Source organism: Barbatula barbatula (assembly GCF_947034865.1).
Source record: "Barbatula barbatula genome assembly, chromosome: 25".
NCBI lineage: Eukaryota > Metazoa > Chordata > Actinopteri > Cypriniformes > Nemacheilidae > Barbatula > Barbatula barbatula.
The window spans coordinates 5,906,055-5,926,622 of NC_136788.1; the positions used below are offsets into that span (position 1 = coordinate 5,906,055).

At 38.9% G+C, this 20,568-nt stretch overlaps 1 protein-coding gene across 2 annotated transcripts in view; it reads right to left on the reverse strand.

The window, feature by feature from the left end:
• Nucleotides 1-578: 578 nt before the first annotated feature.
• gse1a (Gse1 coiled-coil protein a) overlaps nt 579-20,568 on the reverse strand; it is a 28,838-nt gene continuing 8,848 nt past the window's right edge. The window contains exons 3-16 of one of the 2 annotated variants that reach the window (XM_079449581.1): nt 15,699-15,880; nt 13,770-13,933; nt 13,483-13,680; nt 12,083-12,250; nt 10,972-11,282; nt 9,298-9,601; nt 8,691-9,205; nt 6,364-6,476; nt 5,513-5,786; nt 4,936-5,037; nt 3,683-3,994; nt 2,660-2,926; nt 2,333-2,436; nt 579-2,144 (exon numbers count right to left, since the gene is read on the reverse strand). In XM_079449581.1, coding sequence (XP_079305707.1) covers nt 2,007-2,144; nt 2,333-2,436; nt 2,660-2,926; nt 3,683-3,994; nt 4,936-5,037; nt 5,513-5,786; nt 6,364-6,476; nt 8,691-9,205; nt 9,298-9,601; nt 10,972-11,282; nt 12,083-12,250; nt 13,483-13,680; nt 13,770-13,933; nt 15,699-15,880 — 3,152 coding nt within the window. In that variant the 3' untranslated portion in view covers nt 579-2,006. The remainder of the gene's footprint in view (nt 2,145-2,332; nt 2,437-2,659; nt 2,927-3,682; nt 3,995-4,935; nt 5,038-5,512; nt 5,787-6,363; nt 6,477-8,690; nt 9,206-9,297; nt 9,602-10,971; nt 11,283-12,082; nt 12,251-13,482; nt 13,681-13,769; nt 13,934-15,698; nt 15,881-20,568) is intronic. The other variant, XM_079449580.1, reaches the window with a different exon arrangement.

Sequence of the window (20,568 nt, forward strand, 5' to 3'; positions counted from 1 at the left end):
ACCGCTACAGTAAGATACAGACATTGACAGGTGACATCACATATCGTTTAACACCGCTATTTTAACCTTTTCTTTATCAAGTTACACTTAGAACCTGCCTAAATAATGTATCATACAGTAGCCCTACATTTTAAAATGTTTGTAATAGTTTAATGCCTATATGATTCCCTAATGCATCTGTGTCGTGTCAGTGCTTCGAGGAAGGTAATGTATATGGTGAACAGTACAAAACCCTTTTAATGAATTAAATATGTGACCAAAACTCAATTTCAAACTTCAATACAATCTGTCCTTCTTTGTTCAGGACTGTTTGATAGCCTGTTGGTGGGAGACAGGGCTTCCTATGCATGCCAGAGGTTTTTACTGTCCTGACCACAGAACCACTTCAACACGGCCCTCAGTCAAACCAGAGTCAGGATTGAGGTGACCATAGGATTTTTAAATGCACACTTCACCCGACTGCTACGTTCACATACTGGCTTTTTTATTTAAACAAAGACTTGTTTTCTTGGGTCATTTGCTCAGTGGTTTAACTGAAAAAGAGACTGAAATATGTACATTTTTTGTCTTTTTTTATTCAAATAGGCTCAAGAAACAACTGAAAGATTGTGTTACAGTTGTAGCTAAATCACATCTTTTACTTTCTCGAACAGAATTTTATTTTGTAGACAAAATATGGCAAGAAATAAAACCTTATCAAACAAGACCTTATAGCAGTAATACCAATATAAATAAGCATTTCTACTTTCAACAAACAATATATTAACTTACATTTCATTCCACTAAAAATTACAACTAAAAACAATTCACAGTTTACTTTTTTTTACTTGTTTTTGTTTGCCACAACCATTTATGGCCGTTCCTTTTAATTCCCTACAAATAGATACATTTCCATACTTCATTCTTTTTTAACCATTATAAAGTTGCAATACTAACTACAGGCCTTCATGTCCTTAAGTTACAAATTCGGGAAATTCGTATATAAGTGTTTATCACCTGGTGAAGTGCAGTTTAATTTCATTATAAATAAGTTTGTTTGGGCTTTTTTTTTACAGTAGGTGCTGCTGGAGAATGTTTTGTGGCACTATTATACAAGTATACAAATGCATAACCTGTTTCTATGGCAGCTAGGCTGACGAATAATCTTGGCCAAATGACAAGACATTTCAATGATAACAATTCTCATTAAAAAGTGTATAACAAGCAGTATTACATAAATATTGAACACATCTGTAATGTAATAATAATAGTATTGCGTTACCCATATTTATTATAGTGCCTATATGCGTTTTCGACAGTGAAAGACGTATTAAACTTGAGTTTTGATTAATGCCAAAGTGAATATAAAAAGACTGGGAACACTGTTAAAAGAGGGATAATACACGAAACCATTATTCCCAACGTAAAACCCCCAGATATTCCTCCACATATTTTCAACATTCTGACCAGCAGTACCCCGCCAACGTATGATCCCTCCACAAAAAAATCTGAATATTTATATATTCCAAATGACCGGCCTTTTATAATCAATCATTAAAAATAAAAACATAGAAAATGTGATTTTGACATATTCGTATTTTACACAATCACATTCCTTTAAGAAACTGTATAAATATTAAAATATTTGAACTGAACATTTCTGGAAAAAAAACATTTTAGCGACTCATCCCCTTCGTAAGGTACGAAAGATCCAAAGTCAGTTTTAATTGTACCAAGATCTTTTACACGAGTGAATAAAGCCGTAGGGTCTTCATCTCTAGCCTGGGACTGGTTTTCTGCATCTTCTTGGCAACGATCTTTCAAATGTCCGATTGGGTCAAGTAATAGATATTTATATTCTTCAGATGCCCGTTTTGTTCAGATCCTGTATCTGGTGTGTGACTTCCCAGTGCTTTCACAGTGAGGCATCAGACATTGGCACCAGACAATGACCGATAGCTTTGTCCTCTCCCTCCTCATCCTCACCGTCCATTCGTTTCAGTGGTACAACATAAGGTCAAGGGAGGTCACCTGGGCGAGGGTCTCTTGTAATATCCCCTGTGCCAATGAAACAGGGGCAGTGCCAGGCATTTCTTCAAGTGCTCCAGTTCGGCCTGCATACGATCTCTCTTTAATGCCAGATTGTGCTTCTGTGACAACAGATCCTAAAAATGAGAAAATAAAAACATGCGTTAACAAAGATTGTCTTTTCCAAAGTTAATATTGAGTCAGTTTATACAATGCATGCAATACGGTTTATAACCTGATGTTCTGGTTCACTATTCCAATAGTTCGGATCGCTTAAACAGCCGTGGTTTACTTGAGATTGCTGCGCAAAATAGTCTAGTCTTACCCTCATGCTCTGAGAGAGCTGCTCGGCTGTCAGCGTGAGATTGTAATTGTGCGTCTCAAGACGTCTACACTCGCTTTGGAGAACCTGATGCTCCAGACCTCTCTCTGACGGAGGAAGGGAGAATAAAAAAACATTTGAATCCACAAAACGACATGATTTACAGTAATTACATAAAAATACTAATATAGATGATGGTGACACAAGTTAAAAAAGACACAGAATATAAAATTGCTAAAAACCAACTCAGATAAGACTGCTATATTTATATCCATTTATCCAGTAATGCAAGATTGAACATGGAAATGTTCTCCTATATTGAGAACCCACCTTCTATATACTCCTCATATGCTTCAAATATCGCTTCAACTCCTTTCCACCTGGGACTGAAAGTCTCCTCCTCATCGTCTTCGTCCGTACTGACGCCCTCTTCAGCTGAAAGGTCCTGCCTCGCACCCGGAGAGTCTCGATGGGGTGGTGTGTTGAGGGTGTGGCCGTTGGTCTGTGTTTGTGGGGGTTTGTTGAATGCCTTCTGGAGACCTGGAGGTTGATGCGATGCGTAATCAAACTGCTCATTGGCTCCTACAGTGGCGCCTGCTGAAAAATACACAACGATGGTTCAACACTGCAATTCCTGACTCGGATCTTTATAGACGGTTTGAGCGGCAACAACATAAACAGATGTAAGTGGCCTTAACTTAACATAAGGTAGAGCTCTGGAAAGAATCAATAACTGACGAGTTCATTTGAAATGAATGTAAACATCAATTAAAATAAATGATCGTAATATAACCAAACGCGGAGCAGTAGTCATGTGCATCCGATGAAACGGTCTATAACCGTCCAGTCAAATCCGTTGACTACATACTACATAGTGAACGTAACATGGTTTGTTATCTGAGGACAGAAAAGAATGTGATCTGTCTGTCCCAAAACCTACCTTATTTTAGTTTGCACAAATTAAACTTGGAAAACGTTTCGATTCATTGAAATCAAATATAATATTGGAAATGTTTGCAAAATAAACTGAAATGAGTTGAAGGCACTTCATTTATGATAATAAACTAAACTAAACTAAAAAACAATGAATCATATGTTGCAACATAAGAAATAGACAAACAATGACAAAAGCCTACAACGAAAATGCATAAAACCTAAAAATACAACGAAAAAAAAAAGAAAAAAAAACTATAACTGCGCCAAAACACATATTATCAAAGTCATCTGCGATTTTAGATCACATATGGACGATGTTGTAAATGTGGGGCTTTAGAGTCACAGAAAACAAAATTCTAAAATAATGTAAAACATTTTTTAACATATTTGAAAAAAAGCCCATGGTATAAACATCACCTTTTTGTCTCTGTTGTGTTGTTTTAGTGGACTGCAGTACAGACTGATGAAAGTGCTGAGCAAACTCCTCTTGGTCCCACACTCTGGGTCTGCCATTTAGTCTGTTCAACCCGGCAGGGTGATCCTTGGGTAGGGCGAGGAGCGGCCGCGCGCCAGCCTGCAGGCTTGTAACCCTTCTGACCGGAGACGCCTCCTTGGGTTGAAATGGAGCCTTGAGAGGAGCCAGCGGTGGAGGGTCTTCAAATCGAAGGTTGTCGGGTGAGCTACGTACGGGTTCAGGGTGACCATTACTAGTTGACTGATGTGAGGCAGCTGTATGACGACAGGATGAGGATGGTCAGCAAAGTCCATCACTACATGATTTACAGTGATTTTGAATCATCAATACAAAACTGTATATAATACAACTAATACGTGAGCTTTATGGTGCGATTCTGCGTTTGATGATGCCTAATCTGAGAGTGTCCAGCCAATTTGTTTCAACGTGGATTTGGAAGTGTTTTACGAGGTGGCTAATTCGTATCAATTCGCGCAACCCTAACGTCACTGCCACGGAAGCAAATCGCGCTAAACTGTACAGATTTTTCAAATTCATATGGATCGGCAACCAAGTAAAATTGTTGAAAATTTACTTAAGATTGTGGTTGTCTAACCCTGCATCCACAATCGTCTTCTTCCATGCTTCCATGATAGTACGCAAAATTCGCGTTGTGAATAGTATCTCCAAAATAGTCTCCAAAAAAACATGTGATTTGTGGTAGATGGACACTTTGTTTATCCCATGAGGCCACAGAAGCTTTAAGCCACCAAATCCAAAAACGTACTAATAAAAAAATATGTGTGTTCCAATAAAGGTTCCTTATGGGTAAATTGTGTGTTTAACGACACCTGAGAAAATACATTTACTAAACTACGTATTCTGACAATATGCGATTTCAGATGCAGGCTGCTAAAGGCGTGTTCACGGCATGCCATATTTACCGCAATTACATGATTAATTACATGAATTCAACGTAACAGCTTGTAAACTGGAAGCTTTCTGAGATCTATGGCTTGTATCACATGACCGCTAGCTGCAACCTCATGCAAAATGTAGTCAAGGCAGTCATTTCGTAATATTTGTGTTCTATAGTCCGTTGTATTGATTTTACCTAAATTAAACTGATGTGTACAAAATGAACGTGAACATAACAGAAAGCGCAGAGTTAGAAAACTAGGCTACCACGTCGAATGATAATTATAATGCGGCATACCTGACGGGCTAGAACAAGGAGTATCTGCGGCATATCGGAGCGCGTCCAGAGTTATGTTTTTTTGTTTGATGGCTTCCAGCAAGCTTGTGATCTTCTCATTTTCTGAAAAAACAATCACAGTACATATACAAAGAACATCAATTTCATACATTTAGATGCAAGTTAGTGACTAGCAAACTAGCAAGTTTCCTTACTATAGACGCTTTCATCGGACACACGCACTTGACCCGAAGTTAACTTCCGGTCTATGTTTGATAAATTTATATTCGTATCTTATTGTATATTCATTGTTTTCCATTAAATTAAAACTACTCAACAGTTCTTGATTCTTTGTGGAAGTCTATCGGTGGTTAAGTTGGGACCGAAAACGTTTGTTTATGTTCTTGCTGCGTCTATATAACAACAGTCTATATTCAAAAGGACAAACTATTTTCCAACAGCTAGCGGTGTAATCACATTGTGTCCGTGGGTTTCACACTTCAAGTGCAACATTTCTGACAATCAGGGCTAAAAGTGTAACTCGTATCTTTCTGAACACAGGTGGTGTGAGAGGATTCGTGAGGTTCCAGTATCGTACCTTTTCTCTCCTCCACGCTAATGTGGTTCAAGCTGAACATGCTGAGGAAATGCTTCTTGTCCTCGAGTTCACCGGTGTTGTCCATCTCTTCTGGAGTGAAGCGTGTTGTGAGAGGAGGTTGGGGAGGAGAGGGGGTCTTTCGCTTGTTCTGCACCGCTGGAGGTGACGGGCTTCTCTCCAGCATGAGTCTCCTTCTCTTCCTCCTCTTTATCTCAAGGATCTCTTCTCGCTTGGAGAGAGTGGTCACGCCGAATATATTTAGAAACTCGATTTTCTGCAGAAAGATTTAGGGGGAAATTAGTGAGACACTGTTGTTGTACGGGTAAAGTGATGAGTTAGCAACTCAACGATTATGAGTCTGATCCCCAGGAAACAAAGTACTTGAATAGTTTGAAGGTACTGTAAGAAACTTTGGATAAAAGCGTCAGCTAAATACTGTAAATTGATGCAAATGAAGCATAGAAAGACACTTTCTTACAATAGTTTTAAAAGAGCATTTTATCTGCAATACAAATGTTATTTTCACATTGTTAATCTCAAACGGTAATTTTTTTATTCAACACGTTTTTACAACGTAATGGGAATGTTAGCAAAACGTTCTTAAAACATATTTTTGTCTCATACGTATTTTATCTGTGTTATTGCACTAGAAATGTATTCAACTCTATGACATTTACGACGAAGGATCTTATTCAGCAAGCTTGGACCACATTGCAACTTTTTACGGTCAGAAAACTAAAAAAAACAACAGTGCTGACATCTATATAACATGTCAAATGACCAACTACAGGTTTTTCTTTTATTTAAAGAAATGTAGCAGTAAGTAAATGTAAACATTGAGAATGCTCTACCTCTTTAGACGCATCTAGTTTGAGAGGAGGTTGGTGAGCAACTCTTCTCAGGTGAGCTCGAACTTCTTCCTCATCGCTCTCATCATAAGAGTCGTCCAATTCATAGTAATAGCCTGAAACAAGACAAATATTGCAGTAAGCAAAACAACAAAACATTGCCTAAAAGACAAATAGATCCATTCAGAGCCGCTTAAAATGTTCGTGTGTCGCATGATTCATGGGGCCTTCGGATAGTTCCAGGAAGTTATGTTTTCTCTTTAAATGCTTTATTTCTTTCATTTTTTTATTCATTGAACGACTTGCGTCTTTAAATGGGTTAAAAGTTCGTCACAATCGATGTGTTTAGCCGCAGCTCCATCTGTTACTAGTGACTTCCGGGAACTATTGAGAGCCTCCCATGAGCCGCCATTGCTTTGTAAAAAACTGTTCCATTGGAGTCGATGGAGTTGACGCAACTCTTTCTCTCAATGGCTTTGGATCCATCCAAACATTCAACTTTTAAAATACAGTTGCAGAATTATAAACCGATGAGATTTCACTGTGGGCGCTTCTAAGAGCAAAACATTTGCCGCTGGTTTTATAAAATATCATTTGGGTGGGTAGCAAAATAAAGTATGAAGGTAAATCAGTAGCAAAACTTGAGGGCATGAAATTTTCATTTGTGAACTTGTAAAGTAAGTATTTGTACACTCACAGCCCCATTGTGAAAACTGAAGTTGAATGTTGAGTTTTGCACTCGTGGACAAAACTCACAAATCTTCTGAATCTGTCTTCTGAATTTGATGTTGCAGAAAAATTGTCACAAATGTGTAAACTGGCATTTACAAAATACATTGGCAGATACAAATGCATTGCACATATTTACATGTCACTGCAGTTTAAAATCTTCCCGCCTTGACTTTTGCTACTACTTTCATTATAAACCCGCTGCAAAAATAACTTGTGCACTTAAAAGCTCAGAGGCGAGAGAAGGAGCGGCATTTGATGATGTCATGCGCCTGAGCCACACCGCCCCCTATAGGAAGGAAAATCAAAATGAAAGAGTTTTTAAATGACTAATCCAGTATTTAATTTAAGGTCAAACTATAAATCAATAACTACATTTTCCTTTAATAAAATACTACTTACTGACACTGTTTTACGAAAAATGTACTTCTCTATTTTATTCTCTTTTACATTCTTTGTTCTTAGTTTAAATATATTTATTATATATTTTATTGCTGTTCTACCCTTGCTTATCTGCAAAATATAATTTCAGGTATATATGACTATTAAGAACTTGAATCTGATAAGGGTGATGTATAAATTAGCAACCTTATTAACAATCTAATTTATCTGAAGCAAGTTTGCTGAATATTAAATAAGAGAAGACATACAGTCAGCCTGTCATTGTGTAAGGCTCCTATATCAGAATGATCAGAATCAGTTCTTGTATCACACTGGAGGGGTTTATTCTGCGAGAACAACCGACTGGATGCATTATCCTGCGGCTATTCATTACCACATGTAAATAATTGTACACTAAATATTGATTCAATATTTTTAAGCTCATCTATAAAAATGCAAACCTTCCGTGAGAAAAATAAACTTCCAGTTAAACCCACAACCTCAATACTGTTTAAGGTGGTATTGTAGTCAGAATACTCTCGCTCCTTTTCTCGCCTTAGTTTTGCATTGGGTTTATCGCGAAAGTAGTAGTAGCAAAAGTCATGGCGTGATGATTTGAAACTGCAGTGACAGGTTTGATAGGTTGTAGATGCCAATTTGTGGTTGCAATTCAAATCAATTCAAAAAGTGCAATGGATATGTATCTGTATATGCATTTGTATATGTGCAATGCATTTTGTAAATGCCAGTTTACACATTTGTGAATGTTTTACTGCAACATAAAATTCAGAAGATTGTGAGTTTTGTCCACGAGTGCAAATCTCAACATTTTATTTGACGAGTTTTCACAATGTGACTGTGAGTGTACAGGTACAAATACATATTTTACAAGTTCGACATGTTCTCTACCTCCAAGTTTTGCTACCGATTTACCTTCATAATAAAGCTTCCTATTTTGACACCACAAAGATGGTCTTACAAAAGAAGATATTTTGAAGGATGTTGGCACCCAAATAACGTTGACACTCTTTGACTTCCGTTACATGGACACAAAACCAAAGAAACATTTCTCAAAATATCTCCATTTGTGTACCCAGAAGAAAGAGTCAAATCGATTTTGACCAACATGAGGGTGAATAAATGATGACGACAATGTTTATTTAGGGTGAACTGTCCCTTTTAAGATCAACCTCTATTTTATAATATCGCGCACTACACACCTTTCTCTCTGGCTTCTCTGCGTTTCTTCTCCTCCAGGTCTAGTTTGCTGACCAGCCTCCTGTGATGCTGCAGAGCCTGGTCGTACACCATCATGGGGTCTGATCTTTCAACAGCCGGCCTATGAGAACCTGACCCCTGAGTTTGCCCGTGGTCTCGAAGTCCAGACTGAGAGAAGAAGTTCCTCTGCTGGCTCAAAAAGCTTCTGGTTGACTTCTCCAGCTCGGCCAGATATTTACCAGAATCAAGGAGGCTGTTGATCGGCGTGGAGGAGGTCTTCTCAGGGCCGCTTTGCTGCCTTGACTCATCTTCTTGAGGTTTAGGTTTTGTGTGGCTTGAGAAAGGATGTATGTGGGATAGGGGCCGGTCGGAGTTGATGAGGGAGACGGGGTTCCAGAGAGCGGGAGGGGGTGGGCGGTGGTCTCGAGGAAGAGGTTTCGGGGATATAAGCGGAGGCGGTGCACCCAGTGGTTGAGGTTGGTCTCTGACACTCACATCATTATGGTGTGCGCTGTACCTGAATGAGGTGACAACAGTTCTGTTAAAGCGCCAAAAGAGGGCAGTATTTCCCAAACTTTGTGTCAGAAATCATTCAACATGAATACCAACCGTTCTGTCGGTTCTGTGGGTCGCCCCAGATCCAGACGCTTTTCCTTGACTTGCTGATGAAACTCCGACGACACTTGACCTTGTTTGTCCACCTTCTCCACCTTCAGAGCTCTCGGTCTGGCCAGCCATCTGTCCTCCTCATCGGGCCGCTGGAGCATCATGGGCCGATGGGACTTTCCAGGACCCGATCCAAACTGGAGCCCTGAAGAGGATCCATGGCCTGAGGCTGAGATGGAAGGTGGACCTCCTGAAGGTGGGTACTGACCGGGTGGAGCCATGAGCAGCGAAGGTTCTTTGGTTTTGTCTGGAAACAGATGCACAGTTTTGCGAAATAAATATGAGTCGATCCTTTCAAGAACTTGCATACAAACTTACAGCCGAAGCACAAAATATTGAAAATACAGCCAGGAATAAATGAAGAGACCATTGGATAAACCAAGGTTATCACATAAAAAATCATTTTAGATCTTTCCTTAATACACAATATTACTGTATACTAACAGACATTTTACTGTTATTTTAAAAGTGACTCTGAACTGGTTTTCTTTAAAGTCTGAAAAAAAAGGTTTGTTTTTGTTCATTTTCTGCAAATAAAGGCAAATAAAAACAATACTTCTATTTGAAATTTGGGAGAAATATTGTTAGTAGTGCACCGAATGAAACAAAAATGATAATTTTACCTTAACACAATTTACATCAGAAAATGATCTGTATGCAACAAGATCAACAAGATAAAACCTAATTTGCTTAGTTACATTTGTGCATAACACTTTCCAATTCGGTTGTATTTGTTAACATGCTAAAATGAACTTTAAGCAATATAGTTTTCACCATTTATTAATCTTTGTTAGTAAATGTGTCCATACATTTATTCAAGTTCATTGTGCATTAACTAACAGATACAACTTTTATCTTTAGTAAGTAAAGGCTGAAACTAACAAAGATGCTGTAGAAGTAACTGATGCATCAACTAATATTAAGAATCAAAACACTGTAAATAAGGGGCGCCAGAAATATTCTGTAAAATAACGTTTTTACCTGTAAAATTACACTTTTTTTACAAATAAATATTTGATTTACTGTTAGTCATTTTGTTATTTCATGGTTTCGATGAGTATACTTTATTTAAAGGTGTGGAAAAATAAGGAAAAAAAGACTTTACTTCTGAGGACCTAATAACGCAAAGGAAATTCAAACTAAAACTTAAAACTTTCTTAGCGTGTTACTGTAAAGTTGTGAACTGTTTGGCAGAATATTTCACAATTAACATAAGAAGAGAAGCTCTTCAGTTATTGAACAGATAAAGGGTGTGGACCTTCTGTGGTATTTTAATTGATACTAAAACAAATAAAAACGGTTTGGTTACGTATGCGAACGCTATTATATCACAAGATGCACCAGATCATCCTCATTCCTGCTGTAAAACAACTATGCAGATCAAACCTTCTGACTTTTTCTGCCCGTACGATTACAAAACAGCTTTCCAGAAAAAGTATTCCTCTGTTGTGTTCCTTTTATTGCTCGGAGATTGGAAATAACCCCTGAGCAATGAAAACAGAGGTTACCTCAATACACTGCAGCAGGTTAAACTAAAGGTGCCTGGAACGTGATTTTGGGAACCGTCCCTTTAAGTATTTCATATTGTGTTCTCCAGATCGCAGCGTGCTTTCGTACCCGGTCTATTAGCAGCGAGTCTGTCCTCCAGCTTGGCCCTGTCCTTCACCGGCTGCCTGTGCGTGAACGGATGAGCCAGCGAGTGAGAGATCGAGTGGTGGTTCGCGTGCACCTCGTGGCTCAGGTGGCGTTTCTCCATCTCTCTCGCCCTCTCCTTCTTAATCTCCATCTCCCGTCCCGTTTCTCTCTCTCTCTCTTTGTCCCTCTGCACCTCGCGCTCCCACTGCCGCTCCCGCTCGATTTCACGCGTTCTCTCTTTATCTCTGTCCTTTTCTCTCTCGTGCTGGCGAAGATCTTCTTCCATCTGCAGCCTGCGGAGGGTCGAAACACACACACACAGGCGTGAACGGTGTGAGATGCAACACTCTCGACAGGAACAAAAAGAATACACTCAGCGAGATGCCGCGGGAACACAGGGGAGTGTTGATGATGTTTGGTACGGGGTATGAAGAGGAGAGCGAGTCAAGGTGGCACGTGTGAGCTATGTGGGACTATTGTGGTGTATATATCAGGTAAGAGGTATTTACACTTGGTCATCTTTTGTTGCGCTTTAAGATATCCACACATGCAGACCAAGTGTAAATTTCACCCAAAGACATCAACAACAACAAATAAAAACACGCACATTAAATAAACAGATATCATTTTTGTAGAATATCAGTATGAGGAATGGTAACTATTCCTTGTTTAATACCTACTTAAAGGAGTAGTTCACTTCAAAATTTGCCCCCATTCTCTTTCTAAAGTAATTTGTATTCCTACTATGGAAAGTGAATAGAGGGTGAACTACTCTTTTAAGTGCACTTAAAGGTCCAGTGTATGAAATTTTTGCGGCATCTGACGGCTCACTCCTTTTGAAGCACTACGGTGGCTGACACAGGACTAAGATGTCGTCATGTTTTCTCCTGTTTGCCGAAGGAGATAACGTATTTACGAGATGCGCACTGTGGAGCAGTTTGTCCGTTTAGGGCTACTGTAGAACCAACATGGCGAATTCCATGTAAAGGGACTCGCGTGGTCTTTACACGTCTGAAGACATGTTATGTTGCAAAATGACACACTGGACCTTAAAGATTCATTCAAACTGAAATACATGTCGATGTGTATTTACCTCTCTGAGTGAAGAGCCGCGAGCGACGGATGTGCGATGTCACCGGGGTAAAACACTCCCGGCATGGGCAGGTGAACAGCGGAGGGGTGCAGGGCTTGCAGGGCTCCACCTTCTGGAAGCTGATGGTAATACGAGCGGAGGGCAGACAGACTGTAGTAGTCTTCCATCCTGATTAACCACAGGAAGCAGAGAGCGAACAGCAGTTCATTAGCGTCTCTATAAATAACTCACTCTTTCATTAACCTCTGGCCTTCTGAAATGAACATTACAAGCTATTTCTGCTACTGCTGTCTCACCTCCGCTGACTCCAACAAAGAGACGTGCTGAGTGTGTTATTTACTCAGAATGAGGGAACAAATGACGACGGGAAGATGTATAATTAAACCAAGAGAATGGCTGTTTGGAACATACGTTTGTGATGACGGATTCAAGTCACGTACCCTAAACGCTTATTAAAAAGCGACATTTTGGATCAGGCAGCGTTCTCAGAACCTCCTTAATCTTAGTTATTAAAAATGTTCTTGCAGAAACGTTAAAAGAGCGTTTTATCAACGCGATTAACGTTAAACGCGAATGTTAGCGAAACATTTGAAATAATGTTTTAAATGTTCTAAAAAACATTAAACTATAGCACATTTCAAACAAAAGTAATTCAAGTAAAAAACGAATTTAGTTGAAAGTAATGATTTAAAATCATAATAACAGAAAAAGAAACATCTAGTTTTAATAACGGTTATAGTTTTTTACATGTAAAGGGTTTAGCCAATCACAACAACGCTCATTTGCGTATAGAAGTCTTAAAGGCACAGCAGCAACAATAGAAGTTTCGTTTCAGGAAAATGGTAAAAAAGACTTTTATAATATTATTTGTGTTTTAAAATCGTTTTAGGGAACATACAGCCGCTGTAAAAATTTAATTAAGAGACCATTTCACAATTATTTTCAGTGTTTCTATTCTAAATTTAAATAGGTATGTGTTTAGGTAAAATAAAAAAATAAAACTAACAATATTTCTACAAATTTTCAAATATTTTTTTTCAATTTGCATGTTTATGCAGAATATGAAAACAGAAGAATCTGGTCATAATAACAGAAAAGATGCTCTGGGTTTTTCAGACCTCAAATACTGCAAAGAAAACAAGTTCATATTGACTTTTCTACGTGTATTCGGGAAAAGCTAAAAAAAAGATTCTAGTTGTATATGATAACCTGGATTTTCTCACAGTTTTCCAGTGTATTGTCATGCTGTCGGTCTGTCACATTGCTTTTGGTTTGATTTTGTTGAAATTCGACAGACACTTATCCGGAATGGCCGAAATACATCTCGAAATCATTAAATGAACATTTGGGACGGTCTCTTAATTTCTTCCGTGGCTGTATGCAGCCTAATATTCACGCACCTGTACGAGGCGAGAGAGGGATGCGGTAAATATCCTGAGTGAAAGTACGCGAGAGCATCGGCAGCTGCCCCCGGGCCGAGCCCTAGAGGAAGCACAGGCATACGCAGCTCTTCCGCCGAGGCGTACGGACGGAACCCGTCGCGAAGATACTCCTCCTGAGATCCTGCTAGCAGCATGTGAGGAACCTGGCGCGGCAGGCTGAAAGACAATGAGAAAACCATGAGAAACACACCGAAGATGACAATAGCAAAGGACGGGTGCACAGTGAGGGAGGGTGGTATACTGACTGAGCCTGAAGACGAGGGTCTTGCATGAGAGCGCTGGAGGTCATGCTGAAAGGATGGGTGCCCGCCAGGTACGGAGGGAGAGAGTGGGAGGTCTTCTCCTGGGCTGGCAGAGGCCGGTCTGAGGCCAAACGCTCTTGACCTGACCCTCTCAATCCGGATTCAGCCTAACAGACACAGACTTGTTAGGGCATCGTGGGAAACTGAATGGTCAAATTGTATTATTATCTTCATTGTTTCTATCGTTCACAATTTTGTTGCCTATGTTGTTATAATTGCTTCCAATGTTTCCTCATCTGTAAGTCGCTTTGGATAAATGTGTCTGCTAAATGACTAAATGTAAATGTAAATTTAGCAAAAACAACAAAGGCATCAAATGTAGATTTGCATAGAACAACATAAATGAAATGTAAGAATTGACCAAGAAACTGACCAGAAACAGTGAAACAAGTCAAAATGTAGATGTGTATCTTGCCAATATATGAATGGCTGCGTAAGAAGAGTATTACCAGGAATTGAATGACACAATGAAATTGTAAAATAAATGTATTATATTATAATGAGATACAAAAAGGATTTTTTTCCTAAAATACTGGGAGAAATGGATTGAATACTATGATGTAGACAGAGAAAGATCTACGTGCGAGTAAATGTTTAGATATTTAATATAACTATAAATGTAAAAACAGTATGTATAGCACCATACTCTACTCTACTTGTTGTTGTAGCTGTTGTTTCTTTTTGATGTTGTAAAAAAGTTTAAATAAAACTCAAAGTCAAAATGTATTTTATGAAATGCCATTGTATATTTTCGCTTCTTGGTTATATCTCTGCATCGTCTTCAATTTTCGAAGATAAAATCGGATTCAATTGAATTTGAAGTTAATGAAGTCAAATGATAGAATGCTAAATAAACGGCATAATGAAAAATATCTCAGGCGCCATTAATGCTTGTAAATTGTTTTGCAAATGTTCGTACATTCAAAGCATGTTTTACATTTTCTATGCAAAGTTCTTACACAAATGCTCACAACAGTAAACGTGCTAATCGAGAGCTGATCATTCGGCGTGTGTACATTTATTTTTACATTAAAAGAGAAAGAAATCGGACCCCTTCACCTTTGCAAATCTGCATCTATAAATATTGAACAGACGTCCCGTATGCTATAGCCATAATGACTTAATGTGCAAGGTGTTATATAATGATGGCGGAAAAAACTATAAATGCACGATAGATTTGCAATGTAAGCTTTAAACATCTTAATGGAAATAGAAACAGGGTGCAAATGTGTGTGTGGTCGGAGAAAGGGCTGGGAAAAGAGACACTGTGGTTACGAGATGACTACATCTCTCTCTCTCTCTCTCTCTCTCTCTCTCTCTGTGGGCAGAGCTACAGAAGATTCTTTGTGTAAACAGAGAGGGTAGTTTGATCAGCGTCTATTGTCTAGCCTGATGTCCCATGACTGCTGTGTTAAATAAACTCACACAGCAACACGGAGACCAAGAGCTGAACAAACCATCCATCCGCATAAGCACACACACTTTAGCACGATCTTGCGGTCAGGCTTCAGAGTCCCTGAAACAACGGCCACGCTGGACACCCACAAACTGGCCAACTTGCACTAATCTAACCTAACGTAAACCCCCTGACCCCATCAGGACCTCATCCACCCCACCCCACCCTCAACAGTCTGGCCCTCCAGACCACACAAACATCTGCTCTCGAAGCTTTCTCCGTCCCTTAAGCTCAACTAGAGAGCACGGCGCTTGCAGCGGCAAGGTCATGGGTTCAACATCCTGAGAGTGGTCTCTGTTTTGTGTGAGAATTCGATTGCCATGCATCTGTTGTAGCTTTAAAAAGCGAGAACCATTGATGTTGTGATGACATCATTGATAAACAATCGAAAATGTATTAAATCAAATCTTTCATACCTGACGGCCTTCAGACCTCCAGAAGCCATTGACAGTTTTAGTCGGGGCGATGGTGACCACAGGCGGCGTACTGGTGGGAGGGCCCAAGCTCGTACCCATGGCAACACGTTTCGGCGTGCCGACCGGAGAAATGTGATTGGTCACGGGGGAGGAAACATGCGATGACTCGCTACTAATGGAACCTGAAAGACAAAAATGAGTTGGGAGTTATTTCATGTATTTTGCTTATGGTTTCACGTTAAATCTAACATTTTTTAAAGTATAATTATTTTTATTTTAATCTTTTATTTTATACTTCATTTCATATTTTATCTAATATTTTATTGCATGTGTAATCTCTTAAAAATTCTACATTTATATTGAATTCTATATTTTATGTTATATTTCATTTTTTTATTGTATATTATTTCTATTTAAATGTAATAAAACATTTTGATAATGCTTTCAGCTAACAAAGCACTTTACACATTTAATACCACAGTGTTATTGTGTTAAAGTATTACTTCTAATCTCAATTTTGTCTTTTTGTGCAGATTTCATTTTATAACAACAGGCGAAAAAAGATTTGATCAGCCTTTATATTTGATCTACTATAAACAAGAAAAAGACATTGAACCAGCAAATCCCATTTAAGCGCCAAGGTCTAAACCACGTCTCCGACAAAGACATGCTTTCATAAAAACCAAGACGTTTTATGATTCGAGAAAAACAAACAATGACAACAGAAAAAGATCAACAACAAACACATACAAGTGAAACTAGCAAAAGAGATGTGGAGATGTGTTCGTACGTGTGTGTGTGTGCGTGCCAAACAAAACCAACGACTTGTCAGATGACTGCACATACATCACCCTGTCTCAGACTGCCAAACTCAGCCGCTATCAAAGCCCCCTTTGGGCTGTCAGATCAGATGCCAGTTTAAAAAGATAAAAAACAAACAGTGCCATCTCCCTGCGGAAAAGCCACAAGAACACAGCGCTCCAGTATTCCTCTCGAACCCCTACTGCGGTAACTCGGCACTTCACCGTGATCAAACACAACTCGATTGCGTGTGTGCGTACGTGGACCGTCTCACCTCCGCGCATACTCCAGAAACCACTCCAAAACCACAAAACAAAAGCTTTTGTGTGTCTTCATACGTCGTTCGATGAAAGTCCATTTCTTACGAGATTACAAGGGACGGAATTATGAATTATGCATTAATCCGGACCTTTATGACCGACCACAGTTCTTGTGGTTTTGATAGGAGTCTGAGCTTGTGAGAAAGGACTGTTTCCCTATTTAGACTGAAACGAGCACAACGCAAAACCACACACGCAGAAAAATCTCATTGCTGCTAAAAGCAGAGTATCTATAAGACGCACACAACACAAATAGTAAAGTAGGTCAGCTCTCCTCAATGCAATTGTGCCTGCTGGAGAGGTGATAAGAAGAATTACAGAAGTCTCGATGCTCGGCCTCTTGTACTCCTTTACTCATTCTGGATTGAAATCCTTTAAGCATTTGCTATATATCTATACGCTGTGTACCTAAAAAAGGCTTGAAAATGACTGCTGTCACCAAAGTTAGTTTGTTAACCCACCCCCTTTGTACCGTGGGTATGAATGACACCTCAAATGGTGACGATTGTTCAGTGCCATGTCTCTTCCGACCGATGTTCACTTTTGGACAATAGACAATAAAAATCTCGCTGACATTGAGTGAGAGCTCCGGGGTCTCCTAAAGAACTTTTCATAGATTTTATTCTTAAATTGACAGTTCACCCAAAAATGAAAATTCTGTCATCGTTTACTCACCCCGAGCTGTTTCGAATCTCCATACGAATGTCCTTGCTCCGATGAACACGGAGATATTTGGAAGAATGCTCGTAACCACCCAGCTAACAATGTTTGGTTCCCAGAACTTGATTTTCTAAGGTCCGGTTTTGGTTCTCAAAAACGGAAATATAACGTTAGTTTCTGGTTCACATAACGTTCTGAGGAACGTTCCCCTAACGTTGTAGAAACCGTGAAACTAATGTTTTATTTCCGTAAAGATAACCAAAAACAAAACAGATAAACTAATGTGTTAGTGAGAGAGGAAAAACTAATTGACCGTTCATTTCTAAATGACACGAGTGCACGGCAGAGCAGAGAATGCATGTGCTCGAGATTTATTATTGCATTTTTATTTTGCTTAGTTTATTATTTTAAGCCATTAAAGGGCACATTTATTCATTGCATTTGGTCAGTATAACATGTGTTAATGTGATCTTAATTTTTGTATTGCACATGTCACTGACGTTGACAATTCTTAAAATTTCAAGAAAACTAAAAATAACCATCAGGGAATGTTTTTTTCTGGTTTAAACGTAACGTAAAGTAACATAGAACTTAAGGTTCGTTAAAACAAATTACCAAAAGGGAACCACAAACTAAAATTAGGGGAACTTTCTGTGTTTGCTGGGCAAACAGTTCTTGGCCTCCATTGACTACCATAGTCAAAAGTGCCTCAGATATTTCCTACATTCTTCAAAATATCTTCTTTTGTGTTCAACAGAACAAAGACACTTATAAAGGCATTTTTCCTACTACGGTAGTCAACGGTGAACATGCAATATCAAATGAAAGAACTGCTTTTCTGCTTTAAAAACGACGTCCAACAAAAAGCTGAGAAAAAGGAAAAGTTTTGTCAAGACTTTGTCACTATAACACACATGAGCGGTAAGATGTGATGCAAAAAAAGACAATATAAACTATATAAAAAAGGCACCATTTCAATTTATATCGTATTTTTAGTCCGTGTTGAATCTCATTGGTTTTCGTGATCACAAGGAGATTCGTTGAGACTGCGTGCGGCGGCCATTTTAATTGAAGACTAATCTGGTTTACATCCAAACGTAACTAAATTACCTTAAAACATGTAAATATGCGAAACATCATCAGAGAAAAGCACAAAACCTTTGCACCCAAGAGGTGTAGTTAGTACCTCAGATGTGCATATTGGTATTTCATATATACATATCTACGTATAATTAAACGGTACATATTAATACCTTTTTAAAGGGTACTGTCCCGTGACAGCTTTTGTACCTTTTTTCAGTTGCAACCACTAGGGACACCCTTGCAACCACCCAAGACTAACTTTTACAAAAGACAACAAAGTTGTATTATATGTCATTTAGCATTAGCTACAGCAATCTGAAAAAAAAGTGGTTTCTTAACACAATTTATGGTATTGATGTCTGGTTTAATTGTCGGTCGCAAATATGGTGTTTCATTGTGACCATAGGAAGGCATTTTAGATATATCTGTCTACGTCTTGCATGACTGGAACTGCCGCCTGGAGGCTTTGCAAATATGGCCGCCGAGTATGAGGACTTTCTTCAAAGACCCAGAGCATCCTGCAAAGTGACAGCAACTCTAACGCAGAAACGTTTCTTCAGAAAACGTCCAAATATAGTTGTACTTTCCTCTTTTTATATACAATACATCCTTTATCTGCACCTTCAAAGCTTGTACAATATTCTTATTGTTTACAGTGATGCTAATAAAGCTTTGTTGACACAACTCTCGTGTCACAGAGATTAAAAAGAGCGTGAGCGTGTGTTTGCGGGATGTCAGCTATGTACTATTTCAAACATCAATGGGGAACACATTCACAAAGACACCTGTACACACATTAATACACATCCAGCACACATATACACACACAGGCCGCCAAAGCTTCAACAAAAAATTGCATTTACAAACAGGTTTAGCAATCTGAGACGGAACAACCATGACAGTTATTGAATTACTGTCGTCACATAGTCTATGAAAACAAAGTGTCATAGAAAGACACGGCGGTATGCACGATGTGAGACGTCATTGAGAAGGAGATTCATCGAAGGCTTATAGAATTTACTGGCATACAAGCACTTAACCAATCAATATATCACTTTCTTTCGGCCTGTTTCTCTCTGCCGCATACTTTAGAAAGAAGAATACAATAATCCCTCACAACATAATGTTAATACACACATGGTGAAACCGTTGTTCAGAGCTGTTCACGCGTCGGCATTGGTGCACAGGGCCTTTGTTACAAAAATGAACACTAGTCATCATTTAAGCACAAACCCAAATGATTTCTCTTATAATCTGTTCCTCGCACAAAGCTATGGTTTAGTTTCTAAACACCCTGAAGGTGACAGTTCGCCTGAAAATAAAAATTCTAGAGGAAAAACAATTCACCCTCATGTCGTTCAAAATCTCTATATGACTTTTTGTGCGTGAAACACAAAAGAACGTGTTTTAAAAATGTGTTTTTGTGTTCATACAATGGAAATCAATGGGGTCCAATGTTGTTTGGGTACCAACATTCTTCAGAATATCTTGTTTTGTGTTCTGCAAAAAAAATCAAGTCAAACAGCTTTGGAATGACGTGAAGGTGAGTACATGATAAAAGGATTTTCAATTCGGGGTGAACTGCCCCTTTAAGACCAATTTTGTGGTGTTTTGCATAGCGACACCTACAGTATTCTCAAAATTTCCTTTTTGTGTCTCACTGAAGAAAGTCAGGTTTAGACATCCGCGAGGGTGGATTTTTTTTTTAGGAGAAACAGTCCTTTCAGCAGAATTTAAGACAGACCTTTTTATTTCCTACATATCTTACCTAAATTTTGTTGATCTGTGCTAAATTGTACAAGACGGCAGCTTTCGAACGCATAAAACATGATCTAAGAACTTACGTATGTATGTTACGAGCTTTGTCAGAACAAGCCGCGGCGTGTATGTGTGTTTGGCGCTGACTATAACAATTATACAGACAGATGGGCAACTAAATGTTGTGCCAGCCATCTGAAATGCGGCAAACCCATATGCAAATATTATTCAAATCTATTCACAATTTG